The following is a 24549-nucleotide window of genomic DNA, read 5'->3' as shown; positions in this document are numbered from 1 at the left end:
GGGGGCGCGTCAACGCCGGCGCGGGCGGGGACCACTCAGACCACGCACACCGCTGACCGGAGTTAGGGGGCGCGTCAACTGCCGGCGGGCGGGGACCACTCAGACCACGCACACCGCTGACCGGAGTTAGGGGGCGCGTCAACTGCTGGCGGTTGGAGACCATTCAGACCACGCAAACCGCTGACCGGAGTTAGGGGGCGCGTCAACTGCCCGCGGTCGGAGACCATTCAGACCACGCACACCGCTGATGCAAAGGAGGCAGCTGGTCAGTGAAGCGGTGACTAAATGGCCCACTGGGCGTCCGCAGTCCACCGCAGCGGGGATGGCCGGGGTGGGAGTGTTCGCGCAAGAAAGGTTACTGCAGATGGCGGTAGGTATTTTCCCAAAGTTGATTCATTGGCTCAAACAATGTATGATCGCTACGTCAAATGCGTCACGCAACAGTGATCGTTGCGTATAGAACACAATTTAACATTAAGCGAAATGTAACGCATAACATTAATACAGGCAATTATGTACCTCAGTGCTGAGTAGGTCTATTAAACCGAGTCTTGTTATGCTTTTAATATTTAGCTTCACATTTCTACTGTACACTTTGGAATCGCGCTGTAGAGGATTGGTCATGGCACTCCTTAAGCATATGATCCAAATGTAGATTTTTGGTGCAGACATACACTGGGAATGCCCGTGGCTTTGCCAGAAAAGACCTGACTGTGTCTCTAAGAACAACCAGAAAACTCGGATCCAAAAAGCAGTTTTCGGCCACAACAGTTCCGGAACACCTGGAACATTGCACCTCTCTCGCTTTGTCCTTATCGATGACGTCATGGACTAAAGCAGTCAGCGTGAAATCCCCAGGAATATCTCCGCAGCTTTTGCGATTGGCTTCTTGAACTCAGCCACTCACAGCAAATCATCGGCGACCCACTAATTTTTCACAAACGTTTTTAAGTAACTCTTGGCAACTTACGATTCGTGTGAAATGGTTCTGCATCCTGCCGAAATCATTGCTAGTTCTCGTTTGCCCTCCCTTTCCTTCAGCAGAAGACAGAGCTTCCTCGCATGCCCAATGCGCTTTTCAGGTTTTGACCAGCAATTCATTTTCTCGTAAAATGAACAAAAGTAATTAAAACAGGTCCGCTAGATGTCCATTCTTTATTGATTACCTAACACCAAAAAGTCCAGTCTATGGTGCCGAAAACTAGCACGAAGATGTCGACCTGACCACTCAAATATCAAGATGCTATGCACATTAAAAACGAAAGCACAATGTTAAATCAGAATCACATTTTTTTGTTGGCCTTCATCTCTGCATGGCTAATGGAATTCCTGAATTTCAATGACGTTATGATAGCGTCATCGACGCTTTACAAAGATGAAACATTCCCTTTAAGGTTAAGTTCGCTGGAATCCTCCCGTATGGCACGAGCCTGGCAAGCGTTATGTGTCAAACGAAACATCACCTTAAGAAAAACATATGCAATTTCATCGCAAATGCGAGGAGGCAGGCGGCAGCAAACCACTTGATTACGAATACGTGGCAGCAGACATGGGAAACTTTCCAAAATAAGTTCCGAGCGCTTGTTGTAGCAAATTAAAAAGCAACTTGGGAAATTATAAAATAGTCTTATCTTGAACGGTCGCCGACCTTTGACAGGTCAAAGTCAGGTAACAGCTGTCGGCGAAGGCAATCCTAAGGAATTGTTGGATCTGTTGCGACAATGAAACGTTAGACAAGACCATACATCTTGGAAACGATTTCTTTGACGGTCGGACAATTGAGCACAATGTTGCGACTAATTCGGTTGACCTTTGGTCAGGTGAAATATGTCAGGTCACGGCCATTTCTTAAGCTATAGACCTTACTTTGTCTGATATCTTATGACGTTTTTCCCAATATCCTGATCACACAGAGGTCAGCTAATGTGTTGTTTTAACCTCGTTAAGATCAGAGAAGGTCACTGACCGACCGAGAATGTCCAAGATCAACATTTTGTTTTAGGAGCATGCCGCCGAGCGTAAACCTGAAGCTGATTGAAATTAAAAACATAAAAGCAATCGGGCAGGTTAAAAGGTCAACGTGACCGTGTATGAAGGTCAAATCAGGTAGCTCTCCTGAACTCAACATCGTCGATCCCTGCTTCAGATGTATCCAGCCTAAAGATAGCTACGACTAAAGGTCTGAGGAAATTTCAGAAAAAGATCTGGACTTTGACGTCGCTTGGCTTATTTGACCCAAAGGTCATGACGTAGAGATCTCAGATTTTGGAAAAGCAAATTCACATACAGGCTGATTTATTTTGTGATTTTGTTTTCTCCGGATCTCTGGATTTTGGTATCCTAAGAGGTCAATTTGACCCCCACCCACCCGAGTGATGCTGTGTTTAATCGGACCGCGGAGCATGTGTCAACGTCCATTAAATATGTTGATGTTACTGTCCGCTGAAAATAGATCTATCCTCTAGCCCTTATTACTGAGGATAGGTCTACCGAGGATAGATCTAAGATGCTTATGTCTGCATACAGCTATAGCCTGCAGGTAAACATGCGGTGTACAAATTTCAAGAGCACGTAAACGTTTCTTCTTTGTGAATGATCTATGAAAAAACCCTTTTAAACGATTGCAACCTGCCCCACACTGGAGTAAATTGTATCACATTCCCTAAATGCATTAACATTAGAAACAAGCCGAATGTGTTACAACATGCAAACAAGAGACGCTTGTCACCGTTCTTTCGTAATTCGCCGTGATTGCGGCATGACAAATTTTTGATCGTTTATCACTCAGAATCGTTTTTACAATTATCGCCACCTTGGTTTCGGTTGCTTAGGCAATTAACTGGCATAGCTGTCCTCACCTCATGTTATGCAGAGAATAACCTAATGCTGACAACACCCAAGCAAACCCAGAATTCCTACCCAACAACCGAAACCGGGGTTGCAGTAGTGAAGAAGTAAACGCTGGCTGATTAAAAAGGGTAGACATTTATCATGCCAGAATGGCGACTTCTTAGGAAATGGCAGAGACGAGCACCGTTTGTTTACATATCGTGACACATTCAGCTCGCTTGTGATGCAACCTACGGTGTGGCGGGCTGTCCCATTTGGAGAGGCACAGTCAAAGGTCATTACCACCAAAAGAAGATGTTCTCTCCGGATTTGGCCGCTACATATGCACCTTATAGCTGCTGCAGGTGCAAGCCTTTTGGTCTTATCTTGAGTAATTATGGTATGACGGAACTCAGAGGAAAGGCTGATACAACTCTCCCTGCTCTCTCTATTCTACCCCCCCCCCCCCCCCCACCCCCTTATAGACAACAGGATCCATTCCCTGGCGTTTGTCTATCATCCGCACAGTGAGAACCACTTCCGTTCTCGTATGAGCACAGTGGTTCTTCCGTTCTCGTATGAGCTACCCCGCGCCACACCAGGCCATTTACTGGTACAATACTGCGCTCTATCGTGAATACCGAATGCAAATAAGAGCCTATAGTAAAACAGTAAATACACGGCTAGTGCCTACTGAGCGGTTGTGTGGATGATGAATGCTAGGAACACAATGAAATGTTTCGGCAACAATTTAAGTGCCAACGGAAAATAAAATACCAGTACCTGACCTGAGGACAGACCTCGCATAAGGATGAGCAGCATGCCATTCAAAATCAAACTCTTCCGCTGCAACAACGCGGTGACTAGGAAACATTTCATTAGGGTTTATGAGGCATGTCTTTTTATTACTAAACCAGCTCTTTCCTTTGCTTTTAACAGACACGTTGAGCTCAATTGGATACAACTGTCAGCAGCTAATGATTCCGTTCCCCACCGTTTACTTTTCACCGCCACCATCGTTCCAAGATAACGTGTCTCCTACCCTCTCACTACTCGTCCTTATCGCACCGCCATCGCCTCGGCCGTTCGTATCGCCAATTCGTCTGTCACGCCGGCGACGCCATCTTCTCTCGCGTCATAGCGTGACCGCGCTCCCGGCCGAACAAAATCAAGCCACGTGCGAGGCGACGACAGCCAATCAGCGACGACCGCGGTAGTGTCACCTTCAGCGTCGACCGTCCGTCGACGTGGGCAACGTCAAGGGGAGTGTTCCATGTCTGAAGCCATTTGAGCAGCATCAGCTAAGATGAAACAAGGTTTCTTATAATTCTCGGTGTGCTTCAAGTGGAAAAGACCGCTCTAGATAGCACAATTATCTGTTTAGTAAATATGCTCCTCAATGCGTTATGGTTTAACTACGTCATCGTACCTTGCATGACATGGATTTAGCGCAGACAGTGAGTTATGTCTGAAAATCGTGCTCACGAACGTCAGATATGAACGTTTCCACAATCATACGTTTCTTGATTTTGGTGCCGCATAGCTTACGGAATGGTTAGGGTTTTTTAAAAGGTGTTATTATGGCGTCAGAATGTCAATGTGACGTTGAAATACTCTGCCCAAAATGCTCTCCCCATTTTCGCGGGCATGTAGCTCAGAAACTGGGGGCTTGGGTCTTAAGAAGGGCAGGATTGTGAACAGCACCAAAAGGTCTTCAGGATGACTATTAAAGTTCAAAACCCCGTGTAAATTTGGAACGCTCCTTTAAGCGGGCGTCTTGGCTCCAACCCTTCGTTACTGCATATAATTCAGAAAAAAACGTCCGTTTGGCTGTGCGACGGAGCGAAGGAAATGGGCAACGCTGTCACTTTTTTATAACTAGATGTAGTGACCAGTACACACGGGCTCCGGACCAATCACATTTGCTTTGAGCTGCTATAACAAAATGGTCTCAGACCACGTGAGAATAAGCCCTTCAGATATAATGTGCAAAAAACTATACCAGTTTTCACGCGTTCCTCACAGTAGGCTATCAAATCTGAAATAAGCCGAATGCGTTCACCATGACACTACTAGAACTACTATACACGTATAGCTAGTATGTAACGCTAAGCATGATTATTACGTATCCGATTTTATTCTCGCGTTCACTACTGTGCGGTACCTCCGTGCCCCTTTGCCTGATAAATATTATACACAAAAGCAGCTAAAATAATGACTGGCCCTCACATATAGGTTGCTATTATCGGTTGCTAGTCTTCACCTAGGTTCGAAATCATTTTTTACACGGAATGTTTGGATGCTAAATTAGCATTGTGAGTGGCCCGATTCGGCTGGAAAACTCGAAACATAACCTTGTCCATTTCCTCCTTAAAAGGTCTGACATTTTGACGTACAATAGGTGAGAGACCTGACGTCTCTCTGTTTTCGGAAAGCCTCTACTTCACCCTCACTGATCATGCTTTACTTTGTGAACGCTTCCGTTGCTTACAGAGAGTGTTCTACATTAGCATGGGGTTTTGAATTGGAATAGCCATCCTGCAAGTAATTCAGTGCAGCTTAAAGGCTTCTCTCCTTAACTCTAAAACCCTCTAGTTTCCGAGCTATACGCCCGCGAAGATGTGCAGACTATTTCCGAGAGACTATTTCAAGTCTATCCAGGGACCATGACGACATCATAACGAAATTGAAATTCTGACATTTCATTAACCATGCGGCGATCAAGACCAATAAAATTTTAATTGTCGAATTGTTCATGTCAGGTGTTCGTGTGCGTGATTTCTAATATGCATCGGTTCAAATGGCTTTCGATGTTGTGCAAGGTATGCTGACATTATGAAACAATGACGCCTGAGAGCATACTTATTGAATAGATAAACTGTGTGGTCTAGAGCAGTCCTTTCCAGTTGAAAGCTAATAGGTATAAGTGAGCTTACTTCATCACATGTGATGCTTGGTTTAATATCTTCAAATATGGAGCATTCCCTTTAAGTGGCATGCATACCCGAATTAAAAAAGAATATACCGGGTCGCGACGACTAAGCTTTGGGGTCCATGTTCACATATTTTTAATTATCGTTGGAAACTTGCCAGATGTTGCAAAAACCTATTGGGCAAGTAGACGGCTGTCTTTCAGGTGTTCCAGCTTTCATTATTCTAAAACCGTTGCTGCAAACCAGGAATCACAATGTGTTACCACGTGCGGCGCACCGTAGGGGTTGTACCAGGCTTCACAATTAGCCAAATAGTAGAGGTTATACCAGCCTTTATAATTACGCCAATTTAAACAGAAATCAGTAGTCACGGAATTCTTATCGGATAAAAATAAATATTCTAGACCGCAAGGGTCCAAGATGACGTCCGAGGACGATGAAGAAAAAAAGAGCATTTGACCGGTTCCGATACCACGTTTACTCGTAAACTAGGGAAATTTAGTGTTCTAAAACGTCACAAGCGTGCAAATGCATCAAAACTATCAAACGGCACGCACATCCTAGTTCTTTTTGACGTTCATTTAAACAGACCGTTGCCAGTCACGATGTTGTCCCGAGGTTGTTTGGTTCATAATATTAGAACGTATGTTGCCGGTTGCATTTTTGGAAGGAACTCGAAAAGCTGCTCTGAAATTCTCAGCTGTGGGGAAAACTTCCATACACGCCTCTTTGTCACGCCAATTATATCCGTCATTTGCTGTCCCGACCGTCAGTCATGGCCCAAAGGTCAGAACCGATTCAAAGGATGATAAAAAGACGTCTTAGTCTCTGCCCTTACACTGACCAGCCATTGCATTCTGATCCGATGGCATCGCACAGCCGCAAGATCGGATAGTAGACGACAAAAAACAGCATCAACGATTAGGTTTATGGCCAAACTTCTGCTTGACTTCTCTCCAGGAAATCGATTCCGGCTTCGAATCACAGCCCGCTGGAAGGCCGCGGGCCGTTGGAACAAATACCAACGATGGAATCGGCATTCCCTCTCTCTTCTACGTTCTTTGAACGGAGACGGATTGCTGTCATCACGTTTGACGAAGAGGAAAGCGATGGGCATTATGCTTGACGAATTACTTGTTTCATCGCGAATGCTAAAAACCGCCGAAGTCCATCAGATGGCATAATACACGCTAATTGATTGGATGCTCACCACAGCAGCCTTGACGTCTGAGTACCTATTTTCAGCTTGTGGATTGAAGGAACCTGTATTCATTGCCAAGTGGCAGACCCGTTCGCTCCTCTCAGCGAAGACAGCTGGGCAGGACCGCCGCTGGCCGCCAGCCTCTCCGCTGTCATCAAATGGCCGGTCAATCCATCCCACTGACTGTCCGTCCGCTCTCACGGCACCCATCAAAGGGGACGGGAGCGTGTGCTCAAAAGTCCCTCCCCCGCGACTGGTGCACTGTGCTCGCTGTGTAATTTCTCTGTCAGCGTGACCTGAGAGGGGCCTTGGTGAAAGTGACAGACGCGTTTGTGACAAACAGATATACAGGACGTCTGGCAAACGTATTTGGCACGACGTCGCGCAAATTTGGCGACGGCCTGGCTTTGGACGTCAGACCACAAGCGAGCAGAGACATCTAGGAGTAAGAAGCAAAAGCTCAGCTTTTGGAGCCTCTCTCCCAACGGAAAACCTAAATTTCGCCGCACTCGGACACGAAAATACATTGGCCACGGCGGCGCCAACCACGGACAAGCAAAGTTTCTTGTCTTGCTAGTTCAGGATGCCCACCATGCCTTCAGTATGTTCCAGAATGATCGAGACGAGCGTAAATTATCTCAAAGAAGACCTGCACGCGAACAGAAAACATATGTCCGTAGCGAAACCTAGGTGGCCAACAGCGAGCCCCTGCGCCGTCCAAAGGCAAAGCTACATAGGTTTATTCGTCCATTTTTGCGCTTTTGATGTCATTTGATTGATCTTCTCAAACTGAGTTCGGTTATTTAAACCACTAGTTGAAATTTTCACAAGCTTTTAACTACAGAAATGGCTTAAAATTCGTAAAAATTTCGACTACTGGCTTAATAACTGAATTCATCTCGAAAGCAAATCAATGACATCAGCAGCTCAAATGGCTAAAAATAACAATGGAATTTACCTTTGGACGCTATTTGCTCGACAGGAGGGCCACAGGTGACTATAAAGAAGCCCCACCAGATGCCAGGAGGGCCCCATGGCAGACACATTGAAAACCTCATCAGCCCCAAGACGAGGCTGTCCTCAGTGATTTACACCAAAGAGGTCCTTTTCTAAAATAGACGGGGAAGATCTGAGGAAACGTTTTTAGAAAGGGGCTGGGATAGGAGTCTCAGACCTACTTGACCTCCTGCGAAAGTGGAGACGCCCTGATGTTAGGCTGAGAACGCATTAAAGTATACACTTTGAGAACGATCATGTGGGTTAACTCCATCACTAAAGCAGCTCCGATTGTGATAGGCGTGGACCGATATCCAACACCCGAAGAAATAATAAAACTGCGGCAAGTCATTAACATTGACTGCCTGGCTGCTTAACCGTAGTGGTCCGGTGAGCCCAAATGACGCACCATCTGTGCAATTAATGCGTCCAATTCTACCATTGATACCACACCTTTTGGATTCTGTAAGCACGCACTTGTCTTGGATGTGTTGCGTCTTTTACATCCATAACCGTCTTACATGCACCCTACGCAAAGCCCAACACGCCCAGCCTTGAGAATAGCTCCTTTGAGGGAACGCTAATGCCTGTACTTTATTTGTTACCCCCCTCCCATTGTCTTCGCGCAGCTATTCGTATCACTGTACGCCCAACAGGATGCTTTCACAAGACAACCCCCGAACGCTATCCGCAGGCCCCTCTCCAGTTGCGCCAGATTCCCTGAGCGACGAGCTCGCCTGTGAGGTCTGCGCACCAATCAGAGTAATTGCATTTTCTTTTCGACTTGCTACCTCTCGGCAGTGCTTATAAGCCTAGATTTGATTCAAATGGAATGTAAGATCAAAGGCAGGCAATGTGTACGCGAACATGCTTCTTGTGGATCAAAGCTACGGTTCAATAACATGAGTGCCAATTTGTCTGATTTACGTCAATGCGTAGCTCGCTGCGTCGATGGTATCCTCATTCACACACAGGGAAACTGCAATGGCGGCGTGGATGCTTTCAACTGAATACACGTACCGGATTCGACTCCTCCGAACGTGCGGCTTTTCCCATTCGCCGGACATGGCGAATGGGAAAAATCATAGCATACTTTTCCCATTCGCGGGGGGGGGGGGGGAGGGGTGGCTAAGATGCATGTCACCTTGACTCAGAGGACTCTTGTCAAACTGAACCAAAATCAGTCGATCCGACCACGCGTGGAATATTACTACCGTGGTAGTTTTGCATTTGGGACATTACGCCTGGCTTGCTATTGGTGCCCTTAACTGGTTGCATCTCGTAGTACAATTAATCACCGTTTAACATTATAAGATCGAGCAATGAGTACATAAAGTACCCAAAAACTCTTTTATGCCACAAACGTACAATGCACGCGAGTGGCGTGGCTCCAACAGGGATGACAACCCTCATGACATGTGCCAGGTGCGATGCTCAAGTCAGAACAGGTCCAGCATGTTGAAATTAAGTTATTGTTCTTTTGAGGATCACACATTTAGCCATTACTTGCAAATTTAAGAAAAAAGACAACTGAGGTCGGTTGAGGTCTAATCTCACTCGGCGATTTTTAAAAAAAATTTGATCCGAACCCTTTGAAGAGATAGATTTCTGGGATCAGCGCTCACGCTAAGCAGTGCTTGTTGCATGAGCCCTGACCCCTACCATCCGATCGCGCAGTTCCAGGCAACGACAGAATTTAGTTGCGAAAGCTTAACGTGCCGCAATGCTCGGCACGGTCCGTCCTGCTGTCTGACGTCAACTGACCTTTAGCGCGACCGCTGCCACCGGCCGCAGGCCATACCTGCCAAGGGCAAATAGCGAGCGCCCTAATGCGACCCAAATCCATCCTGCCATTGTGGATAGATCGGGATGCAGGCGCTCTAACCAACTGAGCCACCGGGATGTACAATGGTTATGGACAACGGGGCAATGGTTAGGATTGTGTGCGGGGGGGGGGGTCTGACTGAGCGATATCCACTACCGTCGTGTTCTAGAACAGACACGGACACACTAACGACGGGCTGGGACCAAGCGTTTGGACCTAGGCTATAAAACTGACGTTCGCCCATTGTGATGTGCAAAAGGCATCAAAAAAGAGACAAACACAAATGAGGCCGTGTTAAGCTCCAATAGGATCTCTACGGCTCGGTGTATGGGGCTAGCGACCTGCAGAGAGCGCAAGAAAACCAGGACCACTAAAGAAAGGGAAACAACATCACGGCATGTACACATCCCGCACATATAGCAAGGTACGCCGCCTTTATAGCAGAGTATGCAGCTGGTTTAACAGAATATACAGCCTTTATAGCAGAGTATACAGCTGTTAAAGAGTATACGGCCCTTTAGCAGTGTATGCAGCTATCATAGCAGGACCCCAAGCGTTTTCTTCATAACACTAATCTGGCAGAGGTGGACATATGCATGGCCCAACAGGATCACCGCCGTTCCCGACGCCCCGCATGACCCAGCAGTGAACAGCACCTGCTGGACCGATTGCTGCTCCTTCTGCAGGGCCCGCATTTGGCGCAGCGTGTGGCCGATCTTGTGCACCAGCTGCACCTCGCCGCGGCGGCGCCTCCTACAAGCCAGCGACACACGTCAGCCGACGCGGCCGCCACCTCGCGGGGGCCCGCGCAGCGGCAGGAGAGCAGCGCCAGCGGCGCGGCGGCGTTATCAGCTGGTGGCAGCGCGACGTTAGTGAAGGCGTCGAAGCTGTCACGCGCACACACAAGCTCAGTTACAGGTTTGAATGGCAAGGTTGTTTAAGAATTATTTCTGATTCATAAATGTGTAACAGGCGAAGATATTTAGGATGCTTTATCGTGCGATATATCCACACACCTTTAGGACAACAATTTATTTGAATTTTAAGACTGCATTTAATTGAAAATGCTCCCCTTTTGGACACAAGTATTTTCTTAGATAAAATCAAGTGCTGAAACCTTTTAAAAAGTGGTCAGTTTCCGTTACCATTTGAAACATTGCTATCCGTGCACGCGAATCGATTCGCTTAGAATTAATGATACGTGCATAACAGCAAATAACACTAATACATCATGTGCAAATCAGGGGCTTTGTCTCCGCATCGACTTGCGTCCCCAAAGACATCCCACACTTGTCTGAGTCTACGGCGGATTTGAGCTGTCACAGAAGAAGTGTGCTCAATTAGAACAGCAAGGCTGCGTGCGGTAAGACGCGAGTTGTCGAAGTTCTCACGGACGTTGCTGGCCCGCGGCTTGTTGGCTCGTTGCTTGACATACCGTCGTGGACGAGGTGCTGATCTCCGACGCCTCCTCGTGCACCATCACCTCCCCGGACTGGTGCACATTCTCCGACGTCACCTTGGAGCCGGCCTTGCTCACAGCGGAGCTCAGCTCTGAGACAAAGCCTGTTTGACAGAACACATCTTCAACGGGCATACATGGGCTGAGATGAGACGTCGTGTGTGGGTCCTCGTCCCAACTGTTCAAGTTAGGCACAGGATGAACATACTCGAAGGAGTTCGTTGGAAGCCATTGTGGAAATCATTGCATGGTGGAATATTGACATAATGCGAGCCGACATATCAGAACCTGCTAAGTCTCAGAATGAAAAATATTGGCGAAACACAGCCCCACGGGAGGCAAGCTAAAACGAAGAAAACCCGGGCACTGAATGCCGGAAATTCTTATTACACAATGGCGAACAGATAGCTTTCTTCCAAGCACATACTTTTGATATATTTCATATCCTGTCCGAACATAAGCAATGGTTCTTATCCCAAAGCAATATTTTGAGGGAAAAACAAGATGCGACGAAATAACCAAACTGCACTCACCACACAGTTCTGCCCCGACTGTGACCGGACATGTGGCGAGTAAGATTCTAACCCACCTGATAAGCATGCGGTCGACCTTGATGTGTGGGAGAAGGGCGATTATACCCACCTGATGAGCGTGCCGTCGACCTTGATGACGTATAGGAGAAGCATGATTGTACCAACCTGATGAGCGCGCCGTCGATCTTGATGACGTGTAGGAGAAGGACGATTTCGAGTACCGGGACCCCGACATGACTGAGCCTGCCCTGTCACGTCTGCGATAGAAAATCACTTCCATCAGCATGCAGGCGCTACACGTGTTCACGAATTTGAGCAGAGTCAACTCATAACTAACTGCCTCCTGGCTGCCTAAGGCTGCTAAGCGCAGGACTACGAGGTCATGAAATTGACCAGAATAAGCTAGTCTATATTAAGCCAGATTCTTAGATATTCGGAATAACAGGCATCATGTTGGGGCCAGGGCTACGAGAGCAAAAAAGGGAATGTTTCCAAAACTTGCACCAAGGCTGGAATGTTACTCCTAGTTGCGCCCCGCAAATAACAAGCACGTTGCGTAAAGCCTCGCCGGTCTGCAGCAGCTGAGCTGGTGCCGGCCACCCCAGCTGTCGCCCGACCGTCGCCGCCCGGGCGCCCGGAGTCGGGCGGGGCCGGCCGCGAGCCCACAGAGGCACGGTCGGAGCGCCGCTCCTGGCAAAGCCACCTCATTCTTCGCGCGCCGACTCCGCCCGGAGCGCCGGCCAGCGCTCACTTGGTCCAGGCTGGCCACTCCCGACGCTCCCTCCACTCCCTCCACTCCGGACTCTCTCTTCTGAGCTCCGCGCTCTGCACGTGAGGTGTAAGGGCAGCTGGACACATAAATGCGGGGGGATAGAAAGAATGGAGATGTATAGGTATGCTCAAAATGTCGTCACATTGCCCACAAATTGTGTAGGAGTACCCCCAAAGGAGCGCTTCGAAAATGAAAAGTGTTCCAGATATTACATTTCAACCATTTGGATGCGAGCAGGGCTGGCCGGGCACCGATGTGATTCCGGACTCGTGGCACTGATTCGGACTCATAGTGAGCCGATTTACTCTCCCGGTGAACAAGACTCTGGCTTGAACCTCCAGCACGGTGGCGCGCTGAGCTCTGACTTAGACTTGGGTGCTCACGCCTAATTAAGCGTGAAATAGGCTTAGATTCAGATATCCTCAAAACCTGGGGTTCAGGGCTTCAGAGCAAAAAGACACATCTTCAGAGCAAAAAGAATCAGGGCCCTAATTAAATTGACATCACATTAGACAAAATTCAGCTTCTTTGTGCAAGATTTCCGGAACTACGCACCAGCCAGCCGTCACACATCCTAAATTAATCGCGCTCATATTACTGCGGCGCTGTTCAGACATGACATTTTGATCACAATGCACATGCCGCATGCTGCGAAAACAAAACAGCCTGTAAAAACAGTGAAGCAACTCTGACTGAACTGAGCTCAGACTTGGCCAGAAGTTCCTACAGTTTCCTTGGCTACGGACTCATGCACAGCAAAACTGAACGGAATTCGGGTTGGAATCATCGCCCTGGCAGTTGAGCCATGGTTTGGACTCGTGAAATGAAATAAAAAATGATGGCGTCATTACTCTGATACGAACCAAGGCCAACCAGACTCAGAATCGGACTCGGTGTCGAGTTTCTGGACTCGGACGTATGCTTGGTGTGGTGCAGCAAATGCATCAAGTGGAGCGACAACTGTTGCTCTCATTTAGATCAGTGATGATTGTGGGATGCTATTTCGCGTGTTATTCCCCAGAAGTTCCTCCCGTGATGCGTCACCACCGCCCAGACCCGTCCGTCAAGATCCGTCGGGACGGTTTTGGCCCAGCCCGCCAGTGGCCGCTGAATCGTGGCGCGTGAAAAAGACCGTGTGGGCGCCGTGCGTTGACTCGGAGCCAACAGTCGCCACCGGCAACAACTGGCACCGGCCAACAACAGAAACAACCGCCAGCAGCAGAGGCGCCGCCAGGAATACGTCACGAGGGGCTCCTACGCGGACAGTTATTCTATGAGTGCTTTGCCTGTTTCCATGCCGGAGTCGGCAGCTGTCTCCGTTTTGACCCCGCTTCACGCAGTCTGGCTGCGCCTCTGCTGGTCTTCTGAGTCACCTGTCTCGCCCGGGGCCCGTGGCAGTCGCCACGCCAATGGCATTCGACATTGCGGAACTACCACAAGACCCCCCCCCCCCCTGGCCACCGGTCATGAGGGGTTTGAACCGGGCCTCCGCGCCACATCGCAGCTCTACTACGCCACGTAGTTGCGCGCGTGCGGGCGGGACGCGACGTGGGCTGCACGTCTGTTCGCACGTCTCATCAGAGCGCTCCGCCGACTGGCGAAGTGACGTGCGAAATACCGCCCCTCCCCGATCGACGCCGGTGTCGACAGGGGTAAACGTCGGGGTGGCCGTCGACAGGCAGAACCGACGGGCCGACGGCCAATTAAGAGGTGTGCCGGTGGCGGTCAGGTCTTGAGCGACACTGCCGCCGCCGGCGTCGTGGACAGAGTAACCGGACGGACGCTCGTAGTGGTTGTCAGGGACACGTGCACCCTGCTCTTGTCAAGTTTATGACATGCATTAACCCTTGCCCTGATAGGGGAGGGATGCCCCGTGAGGTTTTTGAGGATGTCTCTGAAGCATGTCGTGCAATCGTCCCAAAATTTTTAGTATCCTACTAGCCATCCATTTGCGCGTATTCACACATTTTCCGAGCATTTTCCCGGCTTTTCTGGCTTTGGAGTAACGGCCGTTTTTGGAAAACACTGCAGGGCGATCTGCCCTGTTCTGCCTGGAGCGGGGTCGATCCAGGCAAAACAGGGACAGATCACCGTGATGCCGACGTGAACCGACGATGCCGAGGAGCGCGCCCAGCGGTTTTACATTGTTACATTAACGGAGACATATATCATAAAAGCGTGCTCAAAGCTATACACTATTGTGCTCAGAACTGAATAAGGAACCCGCCTGTTTAAGTTTCGTGCTGCCATAAGACATGATTCCGTTAGGCGGGATGTTGTAGAGCTAAAAAGCGCAATTTTCTTTTAAAAATTTCGCATTTGACCTGGCATAATGGGGTCAATCATTACACTAACAGCACACAAACTAAAGCCAATCGCGAGATCTCATTGAGACTAATCCGCTGGTGCTTTCCGCTAAGCTCTAATGCCATTATTTTGGATTGCCACCAGATTCTATTGTTATTAGTTTGGAAACGGCTGGATGGTCGCATCAGCCCCCCCCCCCCCCCGCTACCAGTCCGCGTTATAAAAACGGTGAATCAGCGTGACGATTAAATGCACTTCAATGCATGTTGGAAGTTCAAAATTCGACGTATAGGACTAAAACTAAGTAAGCAAAGAACGTGTGGTGCTGTCTTTTTGCAATGCAAGGAATTTCGCGCGCCTGTGGTATGCCAAGCTGAGTTTTCAGCGAAATCTGTTGAACTGTCCCCCCCATCCCTCCCTATCGCAAACTCCTGCATTCATTCCTGCATTTTCCACCGCCAACAGCTAGGAACTGAAAGCGTGATTTTTGAGCTTTTATCGCTGTAAACTGGCATCGAAGCACGCTAGGCCCACAACATCGCTGAGTGCGCGGTTATACTCCTGATCCCGGGGCAGTACAGATCTTTCGCAAGGGGCACAGCTACACTGCTTCCAATGAATAAACGCCTGGCACATGAGTGTAGAACATTGCTTACCCCTACGTGCTTACTATAGCCTGTCAGTTAAACACACACCTGGCAACATTTGCAGTCGTGGGGCATCGACCTGCTGGAGCCGCCAGCACTGCGGCTCGATGCTGAGGGTCTCAGCATGGTCTCAGTCATCATCTGATCTGTCTCAGCCATAGACATTAGCGCACGAGGACCTCCACCAGGCTGAACAGAGAACAGCCTCCGCCAGGGATCCTTCCCTTAACGCCCTACGGACGGCGTCGGCTCTCCACACCAGAGGCTGAAGAAGAGCCAGCCAGTCCCGGTCTTACCACGTTTTTCGAAAGGAAGTGGGTGCGTAGGGAGTGCTGATGTCAGACGTCAGCAACACAATGTAGAAAATGCATTTTTTCACTGTAACCTGAAGTTGCATTTACTTCCCTTAACGCCAAAGTCAAGCCGACCACACACGAGCCCATCAAAAATGCTCACTCACAAAGGGGTCTTGGCCGGCTGAGTCGGCTAAGGTCACGCCCCTGACCTGCTCCAACCTGGGCTGACCGCAGCTTTGGTGCAGGCGGGCTGACCCGGAGTGGGTCTGCCTTGGCAGAGCGTAGGCGTGAATAGTGTCTAATAATAAAGAGCATCAAGAAGATGAAGTGTGTAGATGCTTTCGTCAACCGCAGTTTAGAGGTGATGGCGGCTTGTATGTCACACCAAATAACCCAAAATGATTCGTCCTCTTCTCCTTGCCAGCACTCTTAATTTGGGGCGGTGAGCAGCCAAGCCATGCAGGGTCACCCTCGTGCCCTTCTGCTATTCCAACCTTGACCTCAGCCGTGACCTACAACACGCACGCGCAGCTTTTTACTTGCTCCTCCGGCCCAGGACTGTGGCTGTTTTGCTACGGGCTTGACGCTCACTCCCAGACCTGCATCTGTTTGTGAACTGTCAAACTCTGTTAAAAGCGTAACGACTGCTCCCTGGATTCTTGCCCGACCCTCGCCACAAAAAATCTGGAAACTCGACAGGATCCCAACTACGTCCGACCTTGCGGGCTTGCGCTGGCCGTGAGCGCCGTGAGTTGCGCTGGCCGTGAGCACTACGCCGCGGTCGTTCACAGGTTTGCGTTGGTCCCGGGGTGGGCTGCAGGTTTGGGTTGGCAGGACGTGCCGGCCGGTCGGGGCGCCGTGCCGGCCTTGGCCCGGAGTATCTCTGTCTCGACCCGTCACACTGGCGGCACGCTCAGCTGGCCAACAGTGACGGGGACGGTCGCCAGGCGTCCGGCGCGCCCTCTGCATGCCAGTGGTGTACCCGCTGCACCCTAGGTCCCCGTCCGCAGTACCCACTGAACGCCAGGTTCGAATCCGCAATACCAAATTTGTCCGGATCCGCCGCACCCAATGTACGTCAGGTCTGGGCCTGCATATCAGGCCATGGTCCGCAGTACCACTGTACGTCAGGACCCGGTCCGCCGTACCCAATGTACGTCGGGCCTGGGTCCACAGTACCCACTGTACGTCAGGTCCTGGTCCGCAGTACCCACTGCACGTCAGGTCCTGGTCCGCAGTACCCACTGCACGTCAGGTCCTGGTCCGCCGTACCCACTGTACATCAGGTTCCACGGCAGGCTGCCTACAATGGTTACAGCTCGGTGGTTGTGCCTACGAATTATAGGGCTCTCTCTTGTTTAGGTTAGTTTAGTTTAGTTCCTTTATTCAGGGCCTGTTATGGCAATGATTATTAACGGTGCGGAAGAACCGAAGAGAGTAATTCCCCTGTTTTGGTTAATGGTGTCTTCGGTTGGGTGACCGGTGGGGCATCCCCGCCGTTTTCGTGGCACCGGTACCTGACAGCTGACATTTACGAAAATGGAGCGAGACTCTCCAGGAAACGGTGATTATTTATGGTCCCACTTCAAGACGCATACTTGAGAACTTGCGCCCAACGAAGCCTTATTTTTGGAAATAATTTAAGTGGAATGTTGCGGAATATGGTTCTGATCCATTCGGCATTTCTCTTTTCTGGCAGTTCTCCTTTGAGCACCTTTACTCTGCAGAGGTTTAGTCTTAAAACACGCCCATTTGCAAGGGAGCAAATATCACGGCACATTGCCATTAATACATATGGACACACCCATCATGACAGCGTTTTAGTCCATAGCGCTGCGGCCAAAAACATGACGCAAAAGTGACAGCATTACAATTGTTTTGGGTGTTCGGTGGAACATCCGAGCCAGCCCATAGCCCGGCCCCTCCCCTTCCCCGGACATTAGTCGCCGCGCGTTTGCTTGCTTGATCTCGCGTGTTTATGTTCTCGGGTAGCGCGTGGGCCTCTGGGAGGCGGCGTGCTGCCGGTCGGAAGATGCTCCGCGGGCGGCGGACTTCCGCAGCGACGCCGCACGAGTCGTCGCACGGATCAAAGTGGGGTTGGTGCACGCTGCCCGGCTCGTGGCAAGGATCAGAGCGGGTTTGGTGCACGCTGCCCAGCTCGTCGCACGGGTCAGAGCGGGTTTGGTGCACGCTGCCTGGTTCGTCGCACGGATCAGAGAGGATTTGGTGCGCGCTGCCCGGCTCGTGGCATGGATCGGAGCGGGCTTGGTGCACACTGCCCGGCTCGTGATACGGATCAGAGCGGGTTTGGTGCACAGAGAGTCGCCGGCGATTGCCGTTATACAGGACAATTGTTTCTGTGCGACGTCGTGTGACGCTCGGAGGCGTGGGTCCTTGTCGTGACTGAGGAACACCTACAGTACTGTTGGCTGTGCGGGACTTTGGGAGTTGCTTTTCATACATTAGTTTTCAATGGATTTTCATGTAATTTCAGAACCTAGACAACTTTTTGGTACAATTAAAAACAGAATTTGTGAAACCCCCTGCTTTCTTGTGTTTGTACTTTCGGGTTCGTTTCGGGTGCAGCTTTCCTGGAAAGTTGTTTTTAAGGCGAAACTAGCCTTAAGAAAAGGAACGCTCTTACTTCCCACTTCAAACCATATGTATCTATTAAACGTTTCAACCACAATGGGCTGTAACCTTGTGCGAACTGTGAATTCGCCCGGCAGTAAAGCCTGCCAGCCCCGCCCGGTTGGGGGGGGGGGGGGGGGAGGCGAGCTCCGTCCGTCACGCGCCAATGAGTCGGCTCGCTGCACCATTCGGGAAGCAGCCCGGCGGGCGGTGGCGCGAGAGTGATAGGTCAGTACCGCGACTGTTCGAGCTCGTCCATATCTCAGGTCACGGGTGGTGGCGCTTACAAGCTGGTTGGCCCGGAGCCTCGCTCACACCGGGACAGACATTTCGCGAACAAGGAGGCTGCGACAGATTGTCTGATGACCCGTGGAAAAAACGGTGGAATGTTGTCGTTATTCATAGGTCAGGGGTCTCTTGGCGGGTTTGCGTTGTGTCGCTTGAACAACAAATGCCGTAGCCACGAATTGTTTGACTGTGCTGTCAAGTAGAACAAAGGCATGTCTCTCTCCCCATGCTGATGCTGCACATAATGCGAGACTAATGGACACATCAATGATTTGTTACGTGACAATACCTTTCACTAACCGGGAAGAACGAATAAAACCGCGACAACCTAAGCCGTGCCAAACATACAGAATACACCTAAACACCCAGGCAGTGCCACAGCGTCGTTGCAGCGTTCCGTTACAGAGCCACACCGCATTCCGTGCAGTACCGGCAGCCACCGAATCATCGGCCGGTGTCGAATGGCGCCCGACGGACGGGCGGCGCGGTGGACACTTGGGCCCGTCGGCCAGCGACGGGGGCACGCCGCCCCAGCTTGGCCGACCGCCGAGCGCAGGAATAGGCACGGCGGCCGCGTGCCCCGCCGGCCCGTGCGTGGCGATCACGCTCTCTGAGGCCGCCGCCCAGGGTCGACTTACCTGGCGCGCTCCGGCGATCGCCGATGCCGCCCGCGACCCCGGTCGCAGCGCCGCCGACCCCCGCACCGCGCGCCGCCGCCGACTGCTCGCAACGCCGCAAACGGGAAAGATCGCCGCCGGGCAAAAATAACGCGCCGGTGGCCGGCGAGGTGCAACTGGGCGGCCACCTGGCGGGCCGCGGGCCGGCGAGTGGGGCAGCGGCGCGGCGTGGCGCCCGACGGCCGCGCGGGTGACGTCGGCCCTCCGCCGCCGATGTCGCCGGTGAAGTCCAGAAGTGGGGCGCCCGGCCATGGGGAAGGTAGCGAGGCAGCGCTCCGGAGCTGTTCGGAAGGGGAGCGTGGTTGACGTCTCGTGAGGTGGAAATGGTGGATGTGAGAGCCTTTGGGGAAATGTGAAATAAAGTAGCTCAAAAAAGCCGTAGTAGCTCAGGCTTGTTTTTCGTCGATTATTTCAAAGAAGCGGTAGATGCTCACGAAACGCGTTCGCTCCATCTCATGCAGAACCTTCGTGCGCCCGGTATTGCTATTTAAGCAACTAGTTTTGTATCCACAGACACGCGAGTTTGGGTATTCGTGAATGGGCTACCTGTTTGGCTGATCGCGTCGACTTTAATTTGTCCGTGATTAACACACATCGTGTTCTTCTACAGCACACTTTGATTTATTATGGAACAACAGGTTTTATGGCTAGTGGCGGAACGTAGTTCTTTTTTGCAACCCGGATAACGACGTGACTTGTTCATCGTATGGTTACCTCAGCAAGAAATACGACGTTTAGCGCATATTCGAAAGTGATTGTAAAAGAAACCCGATCATAGCGTAGTTGTGTGACTTGACATTGGCATAAATGTGTCGACATGTCGCCGTCTGGTGCGCCATATTTGTGTCAACGGATTCAGAGGCATGGAGTCAGTATATGACGCACCTAGCCGCAGCTGATATAGCTTATCCACTCCACCCTGGGAAAGTGGATGAGTTATATCATGTCCAACTTGTAGCAGGGTGATTTATGATAATTTATGCGACAGATATCAGTCTTAGCCACTCAACTGATGCAGAGCTGCGCCCTCTTTCTATAAGTGTACATCCAGCTGGCCGCGCACGTGGCTTAGTGTGAGCGCGACGGAAACGTTTTTTATATCGTTATATCATATCTTTTTCGTATTGTTATGAGCTATTGCGATCGGCCGGCATGTGTTTTAAGTCTGGCGTCCCGTTTTCACGATGGATTAATGCAATGAAAAGTTGAAGGTATTTGATGTTTCTACGAATTTGCTATACATTCCGAACACTCCAACAAGAAAATGCTTGTTTTCATGTAGTTTCAATGACATTAAACATCCGACTAGTAACGGACTTATTATGTCAACGGGACACTTACAGACCTTTTTAGCAATCCATGGGTTTAGTTCACCCAAGCCCTAGGAAAGTACGAGGCCTAGCACACAGCCGTGTAGATCTGTCGAGAGTGTTGGATCGTGGCTACACGGTCATTGGGGAAACATTGGTGCCATGTGGAAGAAGACCGGTTTGGAGGATCATCTAATCCAAGGTTCATTTATCGCGGATCGTGTGTATGTGTAAAAGTTCTTTAATCTTCCATTTCTATAAACGGGGACATGGCCAGGATATTAGAGCTTGTGGTGTTGCGTCTGTGATAGTCATGCCACGATTTTTTTTAAGTTTTGAAAAACTCCAATGGGAGTAGATCTGGAGCCATACCCGTACATTTCCTCTCCAATATTAACACAACTTACGCAACGGTGTGGCAGATTATTTACTTCGAAGGTAGGCCATTGGGAACCCATATGCCAAAAAGAGCGAATGTGTTACACATGGAGCTAATCTTCGGGATATCGTCCTCATGTGGTGTGTAATATGTGCACAACGTCTTGACCAGCTACCTTTCTGGCGGCCATCACGCGTTCTTGGGGCCTGAGAGAGGCTGAATGGTGTTTGGCTCTGCGATGTATGCGCCGTAATAGAAAGTCTTTCCTCGGAACTGATTGGATTGGAACCGGGGTTTTCTTATTGTGAGGCCAGCACCCGACCAACTGTGCTAAATGGAGAGAATAGGTTATTTGGTAGGGCACTGGGCTGGCAATCAGAACTCGTTTCGAATTGCAGCAATTTCAAGGAGAGAACTGGGGTTGTGACGCATGCATTGCTGAAAGCCGGACACCACACAGTCTCAGGACTCTTCAACACCTACGATGACCGGCAAGATATCTGGTCGATACTTCGTGCACATACCAATGCGCCAGACTAGGGCAATGTTACCAACGATTATGATATCGGTCATTAATGGTTCGTCTCAATTCTTCCGTAGCACTATAGCGAGTACTTTGTCTCAAAAATGCACCACTACAGATGTAGCTGAAGGTTTTAGCGGTCTGCAGATATAAGCATTTCATTCATATCCTCAGTACTTATGGCATGAGAGAGGTCTAAGTAAAAACTGGTTCAAATCTCCCTCCTCTCTTCCAATGTAATGGCGAGATGCAAACGAGACATGACTTGGAGAGACCTTAGCCCTCCATTTCTTAAACGCCTCATGGCTGCTTTTTCTTTAGGTCAGGGTTTGCATTATAGAAAATCTGCTAAGTGGGGATCTTTCGACCAAGAAATGCTAGAATAGTCTTTCTTTGATGAAAGGTGGTGTGTCTACTGTCACACTCACCATTTTCCAGTTTCATCCATGCTAGTGGTAGATGGAGGATAACACTATTTGTAAGAGCAGCATTGGAAAAACCAAGAGGTGTTGCGACATACTGTGGACAATCAACTACGTGTGGAGATGGTCGACAATGACCGTAACACATTAAGAACACTATCAAGGGGAATTCAGAGACAAATTCACGTATTTCAAAAAAAAAATGTTGCTCGAAGTCAGTTTTCTGTCCTTCTGCTCCCCAGTACATTATTTATTGCACTGTGTAGAAACGCACACTACTCGAGGGATCAAAAACACAAAACGCACCAGCTTCTGTGCGAGAAATTCGGCCATGCCTTAACGGGACAACGTACTCGTTGAGAACATATAGTGGCTATCGCAACCATGCGTGGTTTTACATCATGGTATAGTGCAACGAATCGATTATTTGCGAAATGCGCGTCTTTACGGCGCTCTTCCTTTTGTGGATGAGCAAGGATGGATGCTTCGACTTTGCACCCAACGTGTTCCCAAAAGTATCCAAAGGACTCGGTGACAGTTTTTACCAAGACTCATGGAAGCCACCAACACCCTGGTTCAATTTCGAAAATTTTACTAGGCGGCGAAGAGAGGTATATGATTCTGGTAATTCCCCCGTGTTTTACTTAAGTGACACCTGCCGTTTATAAGATAAAGGTTGAAAAGTTGTCCTAAAATACGTGGATTGCTTAAAGGTGTTGCTGATCCTACGCTCATTTAAACAATCATGCATGCAAAGTTGGTATGGATGGCAAGATACTTTGGTGTGACTGCTCTATTCATCTCACCAGTAATATGTCTCTACAATGCCAGGTGGAGGCCAAGTCAGTCAGACAAAGGAACTTAAATCGCCGCATCGCTGGAAGACTTAACAGACGGTATGTGCCTAATATGACTAAATCACGTGCACTTTGTAATGCGTGCTCCTGACAAATACTTCAGACATAAAAACTAACCAATGCGTGACCGTTTTGTATTTAATAGATAGATACCACACATCTGAGTTCTGACAGGATTCGTATCATATATAAGGTCACCATGCGTGTGGTTTTAGGCCAGGGAAAAAGCCACGCTTACAGCGCCATTTGCCTTGATTCATTCTTGGGTTTTGCTGACAATTTTGCCAGCCTTACGCCTCTGATATAAGTTTATATCACACACCTGTAGGGTGACCACACCCGCATTGTTCACGTGGTACAATTTAATTTCGTGATATTTATAATTTGCGCACTGAATGCTCTTTAGTACTTGGCCTTGAACCATAGTACTCAATGACAATACCAATTGAGAAAACCGCGAAATAATTCCGGCAGTTGGACAGCTTGAAAGAGCATTATCCAAACATTTCACCCGAGCCAGCTTGGCTCCAGGGCCGTTGAGTTTAACTACGCTTGAAAGTTTTGGATTCACATTCAGTGTTGACAAACACTGCTTTATAGCATAGCCTAATGTTATAAGCCGTGTTGTCAAACACTGCATTACAACATAGTCCAATGTTATAAGCAGTGTTGCCAAACACTGCCTTATAACATAGTCTAGTGTCATCACCCACCATTCATGCATGTTGCATATCTGATGATTGGTATTGACTATCCAGATAAGTTTTCTGGCCATTCTAATTGAATTATGGCTTATAACCGACAGAACAGACGTGGTGGTGACACCGCGCTTGCTTCTGTACAACGTTGTGAACTTTAACACAATTTGAGCATGTCTTTGTTCTACAAAACCTCACGCAAATGCCATGACAATTACAAACACTAGCATGTCGCTACTTTGTGACTAACTTGGTCGTCTTTACATATTATGAAACGTTTCCCTGCGTAACGGGTATTTGTGCTATTCAGTTTGGATATTCCGTCGTTGACCTGACGAAATCACTCAGCAAACCTTTTACACCTCGACGTTTTTGAGTGATGGGTTTGTGAGCCCGACTACACCGAATAAAAGGCGGCTGGGCCACCTGACCTCCCGCTGTCTGCAGTGACACGGTCATCGACACTGAGGACGACCTGACCGTGGCGTCGGCAGCAGTGGGTCCCGTGTCCTCCGGCAACCTCAAACCGGTGACTCTCGTCGGTGTAACGGGGGTGAGTAAGCCGCCGCGGCTCGGTCGCCGACTGCCGAGACTGTGACGGTCTCGCCTGTGGTCAGCTCGCTCCGCGTGCGGGTGTAAACACCACGAGCCAACGCCAGAGCATAGACCTCCGATGCGTGTTTCGTGATTAAGGAGGTGATGTAGGTTTGGTGACATGCATGCAAGGTGAGGTAATAAAAGCATCAAAAACCTTGGCTGTCCTTCATTTGATTTGCATTCGAATGTTGACTGCACGCCGTGGGTGGCAGACCCTCTGACGTCGTGGAGCAAGTCAGCTTTCAGTGAGACCGCCTCCTCGGCCCTCAGAACGGCTCCGTGGTGAACCGCGGCGACAATGGCCTGCTGGGCCAGCTGGTGGCGCAGGACGGCACGGGCAACCTGGCGGCGGGCCTGGCCGAGCTGCAG

General features: G+C 49.6%; 1 protein-coding gene and 1 long non-coding RNA gene across 2 annotated transcripts in view; both read right to left on the bottom strand.

Moving 5' to 3' along the window:
* LOC119106097 (ankyrin repeat domain-containing protein 17-like) overlaps nt 1-11067 on the bottom strand; it is a 20073-nt gene extending 9006 nt beyond the window's left edge. Inside the window, exons 1-2 of the mRNA XM_037229694.1 lie at nt 11054-11067; nt 10441-10537 (exon numbers count right to left, since the gene is read on the bottom strand). Of these exons, the coding sequence (XP_037085589.1) occupies nt 10441-10537; nt 11054-11067 (111 nt within the window). The remainder of the gene's footprint in view (nt 1-10440; nt 10538-11053) is intronic.
* Nucleotides 11068-11218: 151 nt separating this feature from the next.
* LOC119105777 (uncharacterized) lies at nt 11219-19425 on the bottom strand. Its single transcript, XR_005095066.1, has 3 exons — nt 19356-19425; nt 11942-12033; nt 11219-11347 (listed from the first exon to the last, which is right to left on the bottom strand). It is a non-coding gene; the product is annotated as an uncharacterized LOC119105777 (long non-coding RNA).
* Nucleotides 19426-24549: the final 5124 nt, after the last annotated feature.

This window comes from Pollicipes pollicipes, unplaced genomic scaffold (genome assembly GCF_011947565.3).
Source record: "Pollicipes pollicipes isolate AB1234 unplaced genomic scaffold, Ppol_2.1 Scaffold_6138;HRSCAF=7277_pilon_pilon_pilon, whole genome shotgun sequence".
In the NCBI taxonomy this organism is placed as follows: Eukaryota; Metazoa; Arthropoda; class Thecostraca; order Pollicipedomorpha; family Pollicipedidae; genus Pollicipes; species Pollicipes pollicipes.
This window is presented reverse-complemented; position numbering and strand designations above follow the sequence as displayed.